Below are 18281 nucleotides of genomic sequence, written 5' to 3'. Positions count from 1 at the left end.
AATCTCGCTGATGCTTCTCAAAGCAGGAATGGCAGCACTTTGCAACGGCGATGTGAAATTCAACCAATTTCAGAAGTACTACTTTCTGTAATCTATAAAGGATCTCAGGCATACCTGACTACGGAGTTTGGAAAAGCATGCGGTCATCTCACTGATATTAAAATGTCCAAGAAAGTGTTAAAGTACTGGGCGAAGTCCTGGATTAACTGAAGTCGGCCAGATGTTTCATAACTACACAGAATTAGAGAGCAGGGCTGTTGTGTTCTCTGCGCTAAAAACAAGTTTTAATTAAGTGCCTAAGGAATTCAAGTCCTGCGCCAAGAAAAGCTGAATTCTGCAACTGGAATTCATTATGTTAATTTGCCTATTTTTTTTTTCTGAGAAGGGTCAAAGAGTTACTAAGAGAAGAGAAGCCACACTCCCTACTGTTGGAACCTACGCCTCCATTCTGCTTTCTGAGATTGTCTACACTATCAGTGGTCTAGGCCCTGGTGGGGTTGTTCTTCCCATTGTGTCTTGTAAATACATAGTTACGCCTTGACAGCACTAAGGGGGTAATGAGGGCACAAATAAACGTGTGGCTGCATTTCATGTGCTGATGTTAAGTAACCTGCCAATGATTTGTGCTACTACAAGGTTTTAATAACCTAATATTGCACTTTTAACTTTCCAAACAACTAGGAAGGCTGAAGCCATGGAAACGGAGTGCTGGAAAGCACAGAACTCTGCGTGGAGCATCTCTGCCAAACGGAGGCTCCAGCCATTTGTTGGAACTGTTTGTTCCCAAGGTTCTCTGTCCCCCTCCAAATGTCACTGTGTTGTTCTGCAGAACCACCCACCCCACAGCTTCCTGCACAGTTGTCTCCCCAAATGGTGTTTTTGAAAAGCTAGCCTGCTTCTGAGTCAGCGGCCTTTCTTCCGATGACATGCATTCCAAACCCTTAATCATAATCTTGCATCTGAAGCTGCTCCAATTTTAATGTGGATTTTGATCCCTGAGAGATGACGTACCGTACAGCTTCTTCCTACCCCAAAATGCATCTCTCTCTCCCCCCCCCATGTCTTTATTGCAGGTGTGAATCCGCAAGTAAAGGCTACAAACAGCTATTGGATAAAAATGATCTATGATGTTTTGTCAGCCCACCCAACTCAAGCAAGTTAGTACATGCCGTCCTCATCCATGCCATTACATCATTACCTTTAGAAGGGAAGCTAAAGGTAAAGGTAAAGGGACCCCTGACCATTAGGTCCAGTCGTGACCGACTCTGGGGTTGCGCGCTCATCTCGCATTATTGGCCGAGAGAGCCGGCGTATAGCTTCCAGGTCATGTGGCCAGCATGACAAAGCCGCTTCTGGTGAACCAGAGCAGCACACAGAAACGCCGTTTACCTTCCCGCAGTAGCGGTTCCTATTTATCTACTTGCATTTTGACGTGCTTTCAAACTGCTAGGTTGGCAGGAGCTCACCCCGTCACAGGGATTCGAACCGCTGACCTTCTGATCAGCAAACCCTAGGCTCAGTGGTTTAACCCACAGCGCCACCTGGATCCCTAAGAAGGGAAGCTACTGAACTGCAAAAGAAGAGAAAAACAGTTTTTCCCCCTCAGCTAATTATGCAAAGGATTGTTCATCTTAAGAACTGCATCCAGCTTTTCCACAGAACCAGCTTATGGACTTGCTGTTAGCATAGGACTCAAGGACCAGAGGATCATCTTTCTCACTACCAACCGACCCAGGGATTACGATGGGCAGGAGATGCCCGCTCTTCATTTCATCCATGGCAGAAGGCATGAGATAGGGAGCTCTTGGTGACAGTGGCCCATAGATGGAACTGCCCTCACAGCTGACATTTTGAAAAGAAAGCTGAAGACCTCTATGGCAGGCATGTCCAACCGGTCAATCACAATCTACTGGTCGATCGTGGGGTGTCTGTGGTTCATCATGGTGGATCGCCCCCCCCAGCTCCACCCCCCCAAAAAACTCAACAACTTTGGTTCATCCACTCCAAAAAAAAGGCTCAACAACTCTGGGCAATCCAATGGGTAGATCACTTCCAGTTTATTTCTAGTGGGAGTAGATCGCAGTCTCTTGCAAGTTGGATGTGCCTGCTCTATGGGCATGAACAAATTACACTTTGACTTTTCAAACAAAGATAAAAAAGGCCCAAAATAAAAAGAAGTGCTTTAGGCATGTCCAAGGGCTGGGATGCATCCAGAGCAATTTCTGACCTCCCCCACAACCTCCCCACCCAGTGTCCTATCACAACCGATTTACATTTCAGAAGAGATGTTTGTGAAACACAAGTGCAAAGCTCCCTCTTTAGGGGTTGCACAGATCTTTGAATCCTGGCCCAGGTATTTCAACACAATGTACGGAGAGTAACTTTGGCTGCAATCCTGTGGCATCTGAGATGGCAGAAAGCCCTCCTAGATTCTGGAAGCTGGAGTAAACCTCAAGGAACATGGATGGAATTTACAACATACCGGCCGAAAAGGGTATGTGTCAGGATCAACCCCACCCCTGGGTGCAATCCCAAAGGACACAATGAACAAACAGGGCACCAGGGATGTTCCAGGAAACAACAAGCAAAGGTTTGCCCAGGAAGATGCTGTAGCAGCTTAGAAACAAGGAATGAACATCAGTTATGCTGCTAGTATTTGGTGATGGGGGGAGAGGCTAATTTTCTTGCTTTGACTTGTTATCTTGGTTCCCACCACTTTTGTTTTAATGTGCCTAGGCTAATATCTAGGCTTGTTTTCTGTGAGTTCTGTGATTTCCCTGGATATAGCTATGCATGAATATAGCTATGTACAGATGCATGCATACACAGAGTACCAAGGAAAGCACAAGTGCTCAGTTATATGGTCTTAAGTCTCACGTTTCCATGGCGCATGGGTGACCTAGGATATCAAGAACACTGCTAATGAATCACTCACGGAACGGAGATGGCATGAGTTTTAACAAGGTAGAAGATGCTTCACAGATAAGTGCTGATTGTTGTAGAAGGAAGGGCTGGGGTTTTTTTGGGTTGTTGTTGTTTTTACAGCTGTTCTATTTAATGCTGAGTCTTAGTAAATATGAAACCTCTTTTGCTTCTCCTTTGCTACTGCCCCTCTTCCTGGGGCTTCCACAGGAGATGGATGAAGCTTTCCTTGTTCACTGTCCCAATTAGATCTTAACATTTCTCAGCAACTTCAGAAAACGGCTTCAAGCCACTTCCCCAGAAACGATTTACCTTCTCAGACATCCCCAAAGTTTTAGCATAAAAGGAATACGGAAGTGTGCACGGCAGTGCAGGTAACAAAAGGAAATAACCTATGGAATTGATCCACTTGTCCCCATCATAGAGCAGTTTTGAAATTCTATTTTAAAAAAGCTACATGGAAGCCACACTAGCATCTTTCATATGACAAGGCAAATGCACTAATGGAAACGGCATTTAAAATGACTTCAAATCCTTACAGTATTGCTGCACTACCAAAGTGAGTATTTTTACTTAGTAGTGGTACATTTTTACGTAAATGCTGTGGGCGATGGGAGTCCACACTTCAAATCCTCAGTGTGGGTTTTACCTGCCAGTACTTCAAAGATGTCCTGCTTATATATATATATAGATGAAGAACAATAGCAAAAATGCAGAGATCCTTCTAAGGAAGCCAGAGCAAGCCAGACGGCATCTTTTTGGGGATTAAAGGCTGGTTGTCACATGCATGGACATCACCTGACCACTCCCCCCCCCCAATGCTGCACATCTGAGTGTCTCTGTGATATGCAACCTGTGATGCTTCTTTCACACATGTACATAATAGTTGCTTGTTGCTGGAGTAATGCTGTGATAAGCAGCAACAGACAGGAGATGCAAGTATCTGAACTTGTTTTTGTTTAACTCAACTGGTTATTGATTTCTCAGTCTGGGGTGGGGGTGGGGTCAATCCAACTTCTGCTCTAAACATCTGCACGCTTCTCAAACCTGCACAGCCTCCGTGTCCACGTCACATGCTAGCTGCACCTGAATAGCGCATTATCCACGGAGAGTCGTCTCTTGTCTGTCGCTCGCTTCATGCTGACAGTAACTCTTTCCGTTACATTACACGAACAGATAAAATCCCAAACAGGAGATTTGCGCCTCCCAAAAGATGGATATCGGCATTTTCCTGTATGTTTATATGATATTGCTCTCTCTCTCTCTCTCTTTGTGTAGCATGTGTTTGTTAATATATATAGAGAGAGGAAGATGTGTGGGAGCAGGTCCTATGTGTAGCATACGTAATAGCTTAACATTGTTATAAAATACATGCACAATACCTCCAAGAAATAAGCAGCGGAACTTCTCCAAGACCATGTTTCTGAAGCAGCCACATCATGGTTCAGCAGCAGCAATTGTATGAGCTGAACTTCTCCATGTCTGGCTTCATAACCTCAGCTCTTCCCCTCCCCACTGTTTTAAATTCGAGGGTTCCAAAGACGTTGCTTATCTTGTCTTGCAAGACTGTTTCTTTGTTCTTGTCTGGTTCTGGTTTGGGCATTTGCTTTTGCAATTTTTTTTTTTGGGGGGGGGTGTTGTTCAAGAAAGCGTCACTTCCTTCCTCGTCAAATAGACACAGGGCACACAATGACCCTGTCTTCTAGAAGGACGCTGACAATCAGGAACACGAAGTAAAGCCCAAACATGGTGAAGCCCAGGAATTTGTTCATCCTCCACTTGCAAGCCGCAATGGAGAGGATGACGAACAGCAGCATGATGAAAAGGAGGACTATTGCGCAGAAGAGCCCGTTGCTGCTCACGGCCACGGGGACAAAATTGTTGATCATAGCATAGAGGAGCCATGGCAGAGGAAGGCTGTGGGGGAAGAGAGAGGGGAAATATTGGAAACGCTTTTGCAAAGGTAGGCCTTGCTAGCAACTGGAGGACAGTGTGATTTAGCTCACAAGTGACATTGGAAAGGCTATCAGTAGGGAGCACGGAAACATTTCTTTGGAGAATGGTAGTGCGTTAGAGTCTCGAGGAGACTCTTGAGAGTCCCATGGACTGCAAGAAGATCAAACCTATCCCTTCTGAAGGAAATCAGCCCTGAGTGCTCACTGGAAGGACAGATCCTGAAGCTGAGGCTCTGATACTTTGGCCACCTCATGAGAAGAGAAGACTCCCTGGAAAAGACCCTGATGTTGGGAAAGATGTGTTAGGATTCATTCCCCGTCTGCAGTCATAGGGTTATTGCGTATCATATGACTGTATGTGTTTTCATTTCCACAGAGTGGAAGTGACGCAGACAGGATGTTTATCTTGTGTTCCTACGTGGGACTGTTGTTCCTTTGTTCTTTCTCTTTACTGGCTGTGATGCCAGAGAGAGGGAGCCATGATGTAGAGCTCCCAGTTTGTTTACATGTAAATAAAGCAGTTAAGCCTTATTTACTGACTTGTGTGTTGTTCATCACGTTTGTGAGAGCAATCGCATTTTTGGCCTGTGGGACCAGTCTAACAACTGGCCCCCGGGACAGCCGATTTACTGACAAGATGGAGGGCAGAAGGGGATGGCAGAGGACGAGATGGTTGGACAGTGTTCTCGAAGCCACCCACATGAGTCTGACCAAACTGCGGGAGGCAGTGGAAGACAGGAGTGCCTGGCGTGCTATGGTCCATGGGGTCACAAAGAGTCGGACATGACTAAACAACAACAACAAGTGCATTAGACGGGGCAAAGTGTTTTCTGCACCAGAAGATGACGAGGAGGTTGCTGGCTGAGGTCCACTGCAAGGAGAACCAGCTCCTGTCACCTTGAGCAGTGTTTCCCAACCTTGTGCCTCCATATGTTTTGGGACTACAACTCCCATCATTCCTGACCACTGGTCTTGCTAGCTAGGGATGATGGGAGTTGTAGTCCCAAAACATCTGGAGGCACAAGGTTGGGAAACACTGACCTTGAGCATCACACCATTTTCCGGAAAGTGGTGAAAGGCAGCAAATGTGCATTTTGCCACACCATCAACACGGTGGCAGTGTAAACTATATGATAAAACCAACTAGTGTAAGAATGTCACATTTAACATGCCTTTATGCATGGCTGGGTTGTTAGTATAAACCACTCAGTTTTATTTGTGATACACACTTGTGTCTTATTTTAACTTGTTTCAAATCCAGATTTTAGAGCATTTTATTGGTTGGTGTTCAATTTACTCAGAGTAGACCCTTTCAAATGAATGTGCCTAACAAAGTCATGTTCGCTGTTTTCAATGGGTCTGCTTTAAACAAGTTTGAATACCACCCCCTGTTCCTATGTAAACCTCTTAAGAGGTTTTTAGTATGTTGAGTGGTAAAAATGATAAAACAAAAAAAATCAATGAAGAGAAGTAACTTTGAGCGGCTTTCACAGGTTGAGAACTACTTTCCCCTTGAGATTTCGTATTTCTAGTTTACGTCTTTCCCCCCAAAGTAGCAAGAAAGAACTGCAACTAATACTATAGTGTGAAGTTTTAATCTGTGGCTTAAGTTAAAATTGGGTGTTGCCGCTTAAGAAAATAAAGAAAAACATTACTTACCCCACAGTGATGTCAAAGATGTTACTTCCAACAGAGCTGGATACTGCCATGTCCCCCAGGCCTTTCCGTGCCACAATAACACTGGTAATTAGGTCAGGGATTGATGTGCCAGCAGCTAAAATCGTCAGACCCATGATTTCTTCACTGATGCCAATGGTTTCTCCTACCTAAATACAAAGTAATATGCTGAAACTGTGGAAGCGAGACACTTCTTTGAAAACATACCGTGTTTCTCATATTATAAGACACGTCTTATATTTATTTTTTCCTCAAAAAAACACACTATGGCTTATTTTCAAGGGATGTCTTATTTTTTTCCTCCTCCTCCTGCCGCGGCCGGCATTGCTGCTGCTCCTATCACTATGTCTTATTTTCGGGGTATGGCTTATATTCCTTGAATGCTTAAAAATCCTGCTATGGCTTATTTTATGGGGATGCCTTAAAATATGAGAAACAGGGTACTTTACTTAGCAGAGTAGAGAAATATACTCTAGTCTAGCCTCTCTGTGTGCTTAATTCAGGGCTGACGTCCTTAATGGAGCAGGTCCCCGGGAGGAAGAATGGCTACATGTCCAAGCAGACCTTCCCTTTGCTCTTTGGTGATTCCGTCTTTAGTCTTAGCTGACCTATGAAGAGAGCTTTCCTTATTGACCTAATAACACTGACGGTCTTCTTTCAAAAGGCTTTCAGCATTTGTTATGCTGGTCTGGTGTTCTTCAAGCTGTTAGGCCTGCTGCTGATTTTGCTTTTGAGCGCCGTGCTATTTTTGCTCCCCAACCCCAACTCCATAGGTACATTTTTGGATACAGAAATCAACCTCAGAGGTTCGTCTCCAGATCTATAGCACTTTTTGAAACGAACAGGGCAGTGATTGGATACAGGGCCTTTTCATTGGTGGTACCACTTGTCTGGCGTCTTTCCAGCAGCTGGAAAGACCATTTTTCATTTTTCCAGGGTGGGTTTCTCCAGTACCCCAATCTGTTTTTATGCCGAAATTGCTGTTTTACTTATTTTATGGTATTGTTCTACAGCTGCAAATCCCTTTCTTGTTTTAGGTTGCTCTGGAAGGTCTTAAATAACAGTACTAAATAAAAAAACAGCTTCCGTCCCCCATCCTTCCACCCAGAGCTTCATCTCACTCTACCAGTTTTATCGTCAAGGTACAAAAGCAGAGTAAAAAAGCCATTAGATGTATCGAGTTAAGTTAGCATGTGATACAGTGGTACCTCGGTTTATGAACACAATTGGTTCCAGAAGTCTGTTCATAAACTGAAGCGTTCATAAACTGAAGCGAACTTTCCCACTGAAAGTAATGGAAAGTGAATTAATCCGTTCCAGACGGTCCACGGAGTACTTAAACTGAAGCGTTCATAAACCGAAGCGAACTTTCCCATTGAAAGTAATGGAAAGTGGATTAATCAGTTCTAGACGGGTCCGCGGAGTACTCAACCTGAAGCGTACTCAACCCGAAGCATAGGTGTAATTGGTTCCGGAAGTTGGTTCATAAACTGAAGCGAACTTTCCCATTGAAAGTAATGGAAAGTGAATTAATCCGTTGCAGATGGGTCCGTGGCATTCATAAACCGAAAATTCATAAATCGAGGTGTTCATAAACCGAGGTTCCACTGTATAGTGAAATTTTCAGACTGGGATGGTTACACACAAAACAAAGATGTGAGGGTTTCTTTTACTTACTTGATGTGCCCACCAGACCATTAGGTAAGAAAACACTGCTATCCAAGAGATTGATCCGAAAAATGTTAAGGGGAAAAACTTCTTTGAGCTCTGAAAAACAGAAATAATGGCAACAGTAAGCAGTGATGTCGTGTGCTACTATTTTAGTCCAAAGTCCACAAAATGAGACATTCTACTTAAATTCACCCAGATTTTCCCAGATGAATCTGTGTTGCTCCTATATGCATGGCCAATCCACCCCAACCAAATTTTTTTATCCTTCTGACTTAATCCCTCAAGGCAGACAGAAATAATCAGAAGCAATGCTCCTGTAACAAACTTTTTCATAATTTAATCCTTAACGCATCCAGGAGCCGGCCCTTGCAATTTGCTGAATGTTGTTACCCCCTCCTCTAGTTGTGCGGCAATATGCCCTCCTTCCCAAGTAATAAAGACTCATGACGCAGTGGTTAAGATTTAATTGTGTGGTTAAGGCCACAACTTTATTAATTATGCATGTAGAGCGGAATTGGCTTAGGCGTTGGAACCTAACAGACTATATCCGACTCCAACCCGTGTGTTGAAGTCTGTGAGAAGTTAGCCACCAGAAAGGAGCCCCGCGACGTAGATCTACTAGAGCTCCTCCTGTGGCCACCGAAGGGGCGTGCCTTACGGCCCAGGCAACTCCAGGCTCAGGACCAAGCCTCGCCCCCGGAATCCTTTAACGGAATTACTTCTCCAAATTAGGGCAGCTGATGACGTAACTTGCCCCTCCTCCATCTAATTGTTATGCAAATTTCCAACGCCTAACCGCCTAACCTAAGTTGTGACGACATGCTACGAGGTAGGCGAAAAACCCATCATGGCTAGCCCAGTATGGGAAAAATCCTACCCAGCCCCCTGGCCAACCAGGGCAACCAACTGACGTCCACAGCAGCGTCCCCTTACCTCTTTTTAAGGGGTGGGCGGGCGGGAGAATTGTTCGCTCCGGCGAACAGGGGATGAAAGAGGGAGCTTTTCCCGCCTGCGGAGCCCTTTAAAAGACGTGGCCCCGCCCCGACCGACTTCATTGGCTGGTCGGGGGTGACGCAGGTGGGAACCTACCATCACGTAGGGGCTGAGCTCGCAGCCCCTATGTGATGGTACAGTCGGGCAGCCCACAACCCCACCTCCGACGCAGGCGCGGAAGTGGCTTTTTGAAATGCCCCTGTGTCTTGGAAGCTCATTTCCACAAGATCTTTGCATCTCTAATGTCAGAGAGGCCGACCGTGGCAAAAGCGTTCTGAAAGGATTACCGTTGTTGCAACTATCCACCGGCTATTTCCCTTCTGAACATTTCCTTCCAGAAGAAATGCACGACTTTTTTTTGTCATGCGTATTGGAAAGAACCTACCACCTTCATTACTACTGGCCAGCTTTCCTGCCGTCATGGCAATAGGACAGGCTGACAAGTGTTTTTCGTAAAGCAAATATCCAATTTCCACCCTGACAACACCAATTGGATTCGGCAACTTGAAGGGAGATTAGCTGGCTCAGTGCAGCTGCTATTCAATGCTTCATCTGAGCAATTTAGATTTCCTTGATGCACATTTCAGCTCTTAAATTATGAAGTGCAATAAATTACAACTAGAGCGACAACCTTCAAACATTAGGTTAATCAATTCAAAAGCTCCCCAAATAACCGGGCGGCACATTTTAATAATGTTAATTATTTTAACTCTAAGTGCTTTTGTGTAAGTACGTGCAGAAAAATAATTAACATTATTAAAATGTGCTGCCTGACGAGCTTTTGAATACAGCGCAGCTACAGATGGTAAGCACCATCAAAGAAGAGACATTTATTCTTCATGGGAGGTAATGCCTCTTCTACAATGGTATCACTTGTGAAAATACACCCAAGTCCCTCTGCTTCCCCCAAAACTTGAAGGATGAATTAACAGTTTGATTCTCTGTTGTTTGTTCGTGCTTCTCTGTTGGTGAGAGAGCACTACCTTTGTAACCCAAGAAAATCCTTAATAAAAAATAATTATAAAAAATAATAATTAACAGTTTGATTAAAGCCAATCCATTCCTGGAGAACAGGCGAAGTCCCAGCAGACTGGAGGAGGGCAAATGTTGTCCCTATTTTCAAAAAGGGGAAAAGAGAGGACCCAAACAATTACCACCCAATCAGCCTGACATCAATACCAGGAAAGATTCTAGAGCAGATCATTAAGCAAACAGTCTGTGAGCACCTAGAAAGAAACTCTGTGATCACTAAAAGTCAGCATGGGTTTCTGAAAAATAAGTCATGTCAGACTAATCTGATCTCATTTTTTGACAGAATTACAAGCCTGGTAGATGAAGGGAACGCTGTGGATGTAGCTTATCTTGATTTCAGCAAGGCCTTTGACCTAAACATTAGGAAGAACTTCCTGACAGTAAGAGCTGTTTGGCAGTGGAATTTGCTACCAAGGAGTATGGTGGAGTCTCCTTCTTTGAAGGTCTTTAAGCAGAGGCGTGACAGGCATATGTCAAGAATGCTTTGATGGTGTTTCCTGCTTGGCAGGGGGTTGGACTGGATGGCCCTTGTGGTCTCTTCCAACTCTACGATTCTATGATTCATAGTCGACTAAGATTTCTTTAACTGGGTGACAGTCATTATTACTACCAAATAACTTTTGAAAAAACAAGTGAGTTGTCCCTTAAAGCATATTCCTATGAGCAGCATGAATCCATTGCTAGAAATACATGAATTAATATTTCTTTGGAAAATGTGCCCAAATAGGTTTTGAGAACAACAACAAAAAAAGAGGACCTCTTCTGAGGAGGTAGGAGCAATCTAGCAAAGTGCAAAGGGACTTTTAGGGGAGCCATCTTTAAAGCCAACGTCACTGAAATTTAAAAAACAAAACAAAACACAAAATTTCTTTCCAGGAAAGAACTGGTGTGCTCACTTGATTCTATTATGGAAAACACATGATCAAAATGAATGCAGAAACTTCTGCAGCTGAGGGGACTGAAGGATACACAAACTGTTGGGCGCCTGCAGAATCCAAGGGGGAATATTTCTTATGCATATGTACTGATAATAGACATCTAAAGAAACAGCCACAGGGACCAACATGAAAGGACGACTAATGCCGCATTTTATAGGTTGCCATTAAATATTTACATAGGTAAATGGCAATATATTCACAGCTATTGTCTGCCAGGTTAAGAACGGCTCAAACCAAATGTCATTTCCCGCAAAATAAACTCTTGCCGGGTATTTTCTCCACCAGGAAATTTAACGGAGGCAAAGAGATTGTGAACTTAGTTACAGATCCCTAACGACAATCTTCTTGAGAAGATCTGCTACTTTGAAACAGGAAGATGCCCAATATTTCAAATCCTGTACAAAATGGGGAAAATAATTGCACTGCTTACAGGGTTTCTGACATCAGGCAGGGTAGCCCATAACGGAAAAACGATGGGGAGAATAGCCAGGTAGGTGAGCTGTTTGCGGGGCGTGTCGGGCCAAGCCAGGCTGAGGGGCTGGTCTTCATCGTCCTCTTCCTGTTACAAGGGAGAGAAATTGCAATAATGTTAATTTGGGTGCAAAACGGAAAGTTGTGCTTTTTATGTTGCACACCGCCTTGGGTCTTCAGATAAAGGGTGGTAAATAATAATAATAACAATAGCATAAAAGCTATACAAGTTTTAGCATCTTGTGATATAAGAAAGGTAATAGTCACTGAATTTCTTTTTAAAAAAACTTTTTTTTGTGTGTGCAATATTATATAACCCAGATTTTGGATGACAAAGAAGCAGAAACTGATTTTAGTGAATTTGCTTTGCTTCTGCTAGTAATGGGGAGCAGCAAAAAACTTCACAGAGCATTGAATAATCAAAATCGCCCCTTTGTCTCCCTCCTGCTTCCCAACCAGCTCCTGAACATTCACCAAACATTTCCCATTCATGTTTAGCAATAAGGGCTAAAACGTGATTTGAAAAAATGAAGCATGTGCCCAGAATGTGTGATTCTGTGTTCTATAAATAGTGCAGAGCCCATTCAATGCTGCATGTGCTCATGAAGGATGGGGGGACGGGATCACCTGTACTGTGAAAACTCACTTTCTAGGCTAGAGGCTATTCACTACGTAGAATATTCGGATAGGAGAATCAGTTACAATTCAGCCATAAAAACCTTGCACCTAGTTAATATTTCTTAATCTAAACAACTCTGCAAGGCTTTTAATGATGGGAAAATGGGATTCCTGTACAGGCTACAGAAATGCTAAATCACAAGTAGGGTGTAGTTTAACATGTGTTTTGGTCCATAATAGTCTTGCTTCAAACCATGATGTTCAAATATATGAAAGGATGTCATATGGAGGAGGGAGAAAGGTTGTTTTCTGCTGCTCCAGAGAAGCAGACACGGAGCAATGGATTCAAACTACAAGAAAGAAGATTCCACCTAAACATTAGGAAGAACTTCCTGACAGTAAGAGCTGTTCGACAGTGGAATTTTCTACCAAGGAGTGTGGTGGAGTCTCCTTCTTTGGAGGTCTTTAAGCAGAGGCTTGACAGGCATATGTCAAGAATGCTTTGATGGCGTTTCCTGCTTGGCAGGGGGTTGGACTGGATGGCCCTTGTGGTCTCTTCCAACTCTATGATTCTATGATTCTATGTTGCCATCTTCCTCCATTAGCAGCATCAGCAGTTTGCGACAGCTCTGCTGAACCAAGTAGCTTTGCTGCAATTCTGAAGCAGCGTGACTCAGTTACTATGCATAAAATAACGGAACTGTAGAATTGGAAGGGACCCCGAGAGTCATCTCGTCCGACCCCCCGCAATGCAGGAATCTCAGCTAAGGACACCTCCAAGGAGGGAGAGTCCACCACCTCCCGAGGGAGCCTATTCCACATTGCTTTCAGGCAGGTGTATAGTTGCTGTTTCACCATGTAAAGGTCATAGGCTCCAATATTTTTGTAAGTGAATTTTTGCCGTAATGCACCATTCCAATTTCCTCCTGAAGTAATAATAATAATAATATTTTTATTTATTTATACCCCACCCATCTGGCTGGGTTTCCCCAGCCACTCTGGGCGGCTTCCAACAGAAAAATAAAACACAGTAATCTATTAAACATTAAAAGCCTCCCTGAACAGGGCTGCCTTCAGATGTCTTCTAAAAGTCTGGTAGTTGTTTTCCTCTTTGACATCTGATGGGAGGGCATTCCACAGCTCAGGCGCCACCACTGAGAAGGCCCTCTGCCTAGTTCCCTGCAACTTAGCTTCTCGCAACGAGGGAACCGCCAGAAGGCCCTCGGTGCTGGACCTCAGTGTCCGGGCAGAACGATGGGGGTGGAGACGCTCCTTCAGGTATACTGGACCGAGGCCATTTAGTGGAGTGTTTCACATTATTCTGTATCTGCATGTTGCATAAGCCATTCCTTCACCTTGCCAGTGCTGAATGAACTACGGGGGAAACTGGCTGAGCTGCCACAGGCGTCCATCACCTGTGCGGATACTGTGATCTGCGTGAGGTAACTCTCAGAACTGGTTGCTTGCCAGTGATCTGAGCTCACGGTCTGGCTGGCCAGGGGAAAACGAGGACAGGGCTCCTGAACCATTAACAGTTGTGCAGAAGAGGAATTTTCAGCGATGCAACTTGCGTGACAAGTCTCACTCTGTGCTACACAACTATTAGAGGTGCAGGGGCCACCCAAAAGTGGTCAAAAATGGCTTGTGTAGATCAACCCAGCAATGGGAAATTAAAGTCCAGTACCAAAGTCTCTGTAATTATACTGGTTTGTAAAGTTGAGATGGTCTACTGCTCCCATCCTAGCCTGTGATAATTCACTCTTTGGTATTAACCATGTTTTGGAGTAACGTGTTCACCTTTGCTCTGCTTCTGTCTGTTCATTCTCCTTAAAAAAAAACTTTAAATGACCGATGGTTGCAGGGCTGAGGACACAGATGTGAAGAGATATAATTCTACAGAACCACACCATCTAAATGCATCTGAAGGCAGCCCTGTTTAGGGAAGCTTTTAATCTTTAACAGATTATTGTATTTTAATATTCCGCCCAGAGTGGCTGGGGAAACCCAGCCAGATGAGCGGGGTATAAATAATAAATTATTATTATTATTATTATTATTATTATTATTATTATTATTATTATGTTCTCACACTAGACTCCCCCCAAATCTGTTTATCTCGTTAGAAATATTCAATGATCCCAAGGAATAATGGGATAGGGAGAAATGGCCAGCTATTCATAGTGAAAAGTCAAGTTATTTTGACAAAAGCGGCCAGGTATGCATTGCAAGGAGAGAAAACACTCCAGACAGGAACTTTTCCTGAAATGAATAAATCCTGTGTTATCTCTCTGATGTATCAAGCAAAACCCACTTTGCCACAGTCATTCAATAAAGCTGTTTACTAATCACAGAGAAAACAGCGTAGACTTTGTCCCTTTGTCCCTCCTTTTTCACTAGAAGTTGTCTTTGGGCATATTATATATATATATATATATATATATATATATATATATATATATATATATATATGAATGATTTGGTTTCCATAGGAACTGGTAAAAAAGGAACACGCCTGAGTGGGAGGAGATGTTAATGTGAAACTGAATGTTATTCTTAGGGAAGTCACAGGTTAGAACAATTACAGCTGAAGTTGCTTAACTGCTTATCTAATGGTGCTTTTAAAGGGTATATAAAATTTCTGGATGATCTTCTAATTTTTTTAGCGAGTGGCTCCTGTAGTACTTTTGGCCTTTTTTAAAAATCAAACATACTCAGTGCCAAGCTATAGAACATAACATTCTCATGCTAACAGCAAGAAAATATACAGCAATACATGGCCTTTTCTTTGGAAAACGTGTGGTAGCTTTTGTTTATTGGAAATGAAAGAAAACCCACACTTCCTTCACTAACTGACAAAAAGGGGCTTTTCAAACATGCACTTTTGTTTAAATTCAACTGGTTAAGCAATTGGTTAAAAAGCAGAGGATTTAAGGCTGCAATTCCTACAGACTGGAAAGCCAATGGATTCACCGTTGGATGATGTGTGCTGCTACTCTATGAAATATAAATGGTTGCAAAGTATACTATTCTCAGATTAGCAGAAGCTATGGGGAACACGCTTGCGACATTTTCTTGGCCTGAGCTAAGTGGTGTAATAAGTAGTTCAGCATCTGCCATTGGGCAGCTGTGTCAGTCTGGCAAGGTTACCGAAAAGACCAGCAGATTAAAGTATGGTTACCAGATGTCCCCGTTTCCCGGGGCCAGTCCCCGGATTTACAAATCTTTCCCCGGAGAAAACCCGTCCCCGGATTTCATTTAATGTCCCTGGATTTATATTTCAAGTGTTGTAGATTTATTAGTAGGGAATGAATGATGCGTGATTGGTTCAACGGCACAAGACACATCATGTGGGGACTTCCGTTGAGGCAAGATGGCGAGCAGCTCCTGAAGCCAACCAGAGCCAACTGCGCTACCAATCTGGCTCCGGGCTACTGAGGCTGCCGCTGCCGCTCCTACTGCCGAGGGGGAACTGAGGACACATGGTGTGTCAACAGGGGGAACCGCTGACACACACACCACGCAACCCAAATTGAGCTGGGGGCGAGAGCGCCCGTCCAACTGCCCAGTGGTGCTCTGGGACCAGTAAAAACCCCAGAGCCGATGCAGGGAGAAGGAGAAGGAAGAGAGAGAAAGGAGAAAAAAAGAGGAGAGTCCTGAGCTTGCCACACCGCTGCAGCCGCTGAGGAGAAGAGGTAGGAGAGCACCCGGAGGGCAAGTGTCACAGTCCGGTCGGCGGGCGTCAGGACCAGAGGCAAGATGGTGGTGAAGAAGCAGGGTCGAGGAGCAAGGCAGAGGCGAAGGTCCACGGGGCACGAAGCAAGGCGAAGGTGAAGCAAGGGTCCAAGGCGCAAGGAGCAAGGCGAAGGATCCAGGAACAAGAAGCAAGGCGAAGGTCCGAGGGTCGAGGAGCAAGGCGAAGGCGAAGCAAGGGTCCAAGGAGCAAGGAGCAAGGCGAAGGATCCAGGAACAAGAAGCAAGGCGGCAGCAAGGCAAGGGTCCAAGGAGCAGGAGGCCAAATGCAACCAGGCAAGGATAGCGTTGCTGTGGCAAAGAGCTGAAGGGAAATGCTGGGCTTTTATCCCTCTCAGCTCCTGCCACCAGGTGCAGTGAGATCTCAAGTGGCCTCACCTGGGTGACTACTCCTTGCCTCTCCAGCACAAGCTGAGGACTTCACCTGTGTGGCCATGCCTTGCTTCTCCAGCACAAGCTGAGTCCTGCAAAGCACTACAGGCCCCAGAGCCTGACTCCTGCCCATACTCCTGACAGCAAGGACACGTGGTCGAACCCAGGCCTGACCCGAGCCTACTCCACGGGGGCTAACGCTCCAAGAGATCAGGCCAGGGTCCAAAGGAAGGCCATGTGATAGAGGAGACCACAGAAGAGAAGATATTACTTTTTAAAATAAATAAATAATTCGTAATAACTTTTTTTCTCTTTTCAAAAAAAAAAAGTGTCCCCGGATTCTTTGAAAAAAGTCTGGTAACCTTAGATTAAGGCTTTAATCCTTTGTTCACTCACCTGTATGTAAGTCTCAATGAACTCAGTGGTGCTTACTTCTGAGTAAACATGTATAGGTTTGGGCTGTCAGTCTAGTATAAGTTTTCATGGCCTAGATTCTCAGCTGGGGAATACATGACAATATCCATAACTCTGTGTAAAGCTGAAAATACGGAGCAGCAATTGCTAATAGTACCATTGTCAGAGTTTTACTATGTCAATTAACAGCTACACTGGGACAGGAAAAGATGGTATCTAGTGAAGCTTAAATGAATGGAATCAAACTTCTGGATTAGTCTGAATCCAGCCATCTGACACTCTGTTCTCCCTCTGAAATTCCTCTGACAGGGAACTCCAACATTCATATAAAAAGTGGAGTGTTTTAGGAAATTAAAAGGCCCACCCACTGGTTTCTAAATGTTGCCATTTCTGATGCCAGATTTTTGTTGATTTCTTCTTTTGCAGAACTGGCAGAGGATAGCATGGTTTGATCCAGTTGCAGGCACTTGCAAAAAGTCAGGTCCCTTCTCTTTACAGTTTATTCAGAATAAGGCAGACATAGCCCTTTGCTTTTGAAAATGGGACTTCCTGACTCTGCAGGATTTTCCAGTGGGCTTAGAAAATGCTAGACACACAACGACTGTACATAGAATATTCTATGAGATGCAATTGTGCTTCCTTGTGCCTCTGTTCTTCCTGAATAATTTCTGAGGGCTGAGTGACAGGAAGGATAAAGGCTTCCAAATTAATTCGTTCAGTTCTAGACCCTTTTGTGGTTTTTTTCCCCTGTGCTTAAAGTATACCCTTCTTTGTTAGACAGACAAAGGGCAAGATCTAGGCCAAGCTAAACGCTCTTAAATCCTGGTGATTCAACGGGAGAGAAGAGCAGATGCTCAAATGTCTCCCAGTGAAATCAAAGTGCTTAACTGAAATTAAAGTCCTGGGTGATACCTAAACAAGAAGATAACAAAACAATATTCATATCAAAAAATAAATCACTGCACTTTGTCTTTTTTTGTCTGTCTGCTTTGAAGACAGCCTTGTTTAAAAGCTGAAATTATTTCAAGACTATTCAGGCACAGCAAAAGGTGGAGCCAAAGGTATCTTTGCTATGACTCTAATTATGAAGTTTTGAAAGTGGGAATCCATTTGTCTAAAACTCATTCCAGGTCGAAACTTGTGTTGGTCAAGTTAAGATTTACCCGTGAAAGAGGGCTTTGTATCCTCCTTTTTCTTTTGCTTGCTTTTGTTTTCGTTTAGATTAATCTTTTTTATTGTAATCTTATATTATAATCTTATAAATAATGAAAAACAAAACGAGAGAATGGGGCTGAGGTTGCAGCACTTGCAACATAGCTGCCAAGTTTTCCCTTTTCTCGCGAGGAAGCCTATTCAGCATAAGGGAATTTCCCTTTAAAAAAGGGATAACTTGGCAGCTATGACTTGCAAGTGTGTCCCTTTTATGCATCCCGTTAATCACAGCTGACAGGCTGCAGTCCTGGGAGGA

The 18281-nt window shown here is 43.9% G+C and overlaps 1 protein-coding gene across 1 annotated transcript in view; it reads right to left on the bottom strand.

Annotated features, from left to right (window-relative positions):
* Positions 1–3735: 3735 nt before the first annotated feature.
* SLC24A2 (solute carrier family 24 member 2) overlaps positions 3736–18281 on the bottom strand; it is a 96223-nt gene continuing 81677 nt past the window's right edge. The window contains exons 5-8 of the mRNA XM_035141000.2: positions 11619–11747; positions 8232–8321; positions 6537–6703; positions 3736–4839 (exon numbers count right to left, since the gene is read on the bottom strand). Coding sequence (XP_034996891.2) covers positions 4590–4839; positions 6537–6703; positions 8232–8321; positions 11619–11747 — 636 coding nt within the window. The 3' untranslated portion in view covers positions 3736–4589. The remainder of the gene's footprint in view (positions 4840–6536; positions 6704–8231; positions 8322–11618; positions 11748–18281) is intronic.

Source organism: Zootoca vivipara, chromosome 16 (genome assembly GCF_963506605.1).
Source record: "Zootoca vivipara chromosome 16, rZooViv1.1, whole genome shotgun sequence".
Lineage (NCBI taxonomy): Eukaryota > Metazoa > Chordata > Lepidosauria > Squamata > Lacertidae > Zootoca > Zootoca vivipara.
Note: the sequence above shows the minus strand (reverse complement) of the source record. Positions and strands in the feature narration are given on the sequence as shown.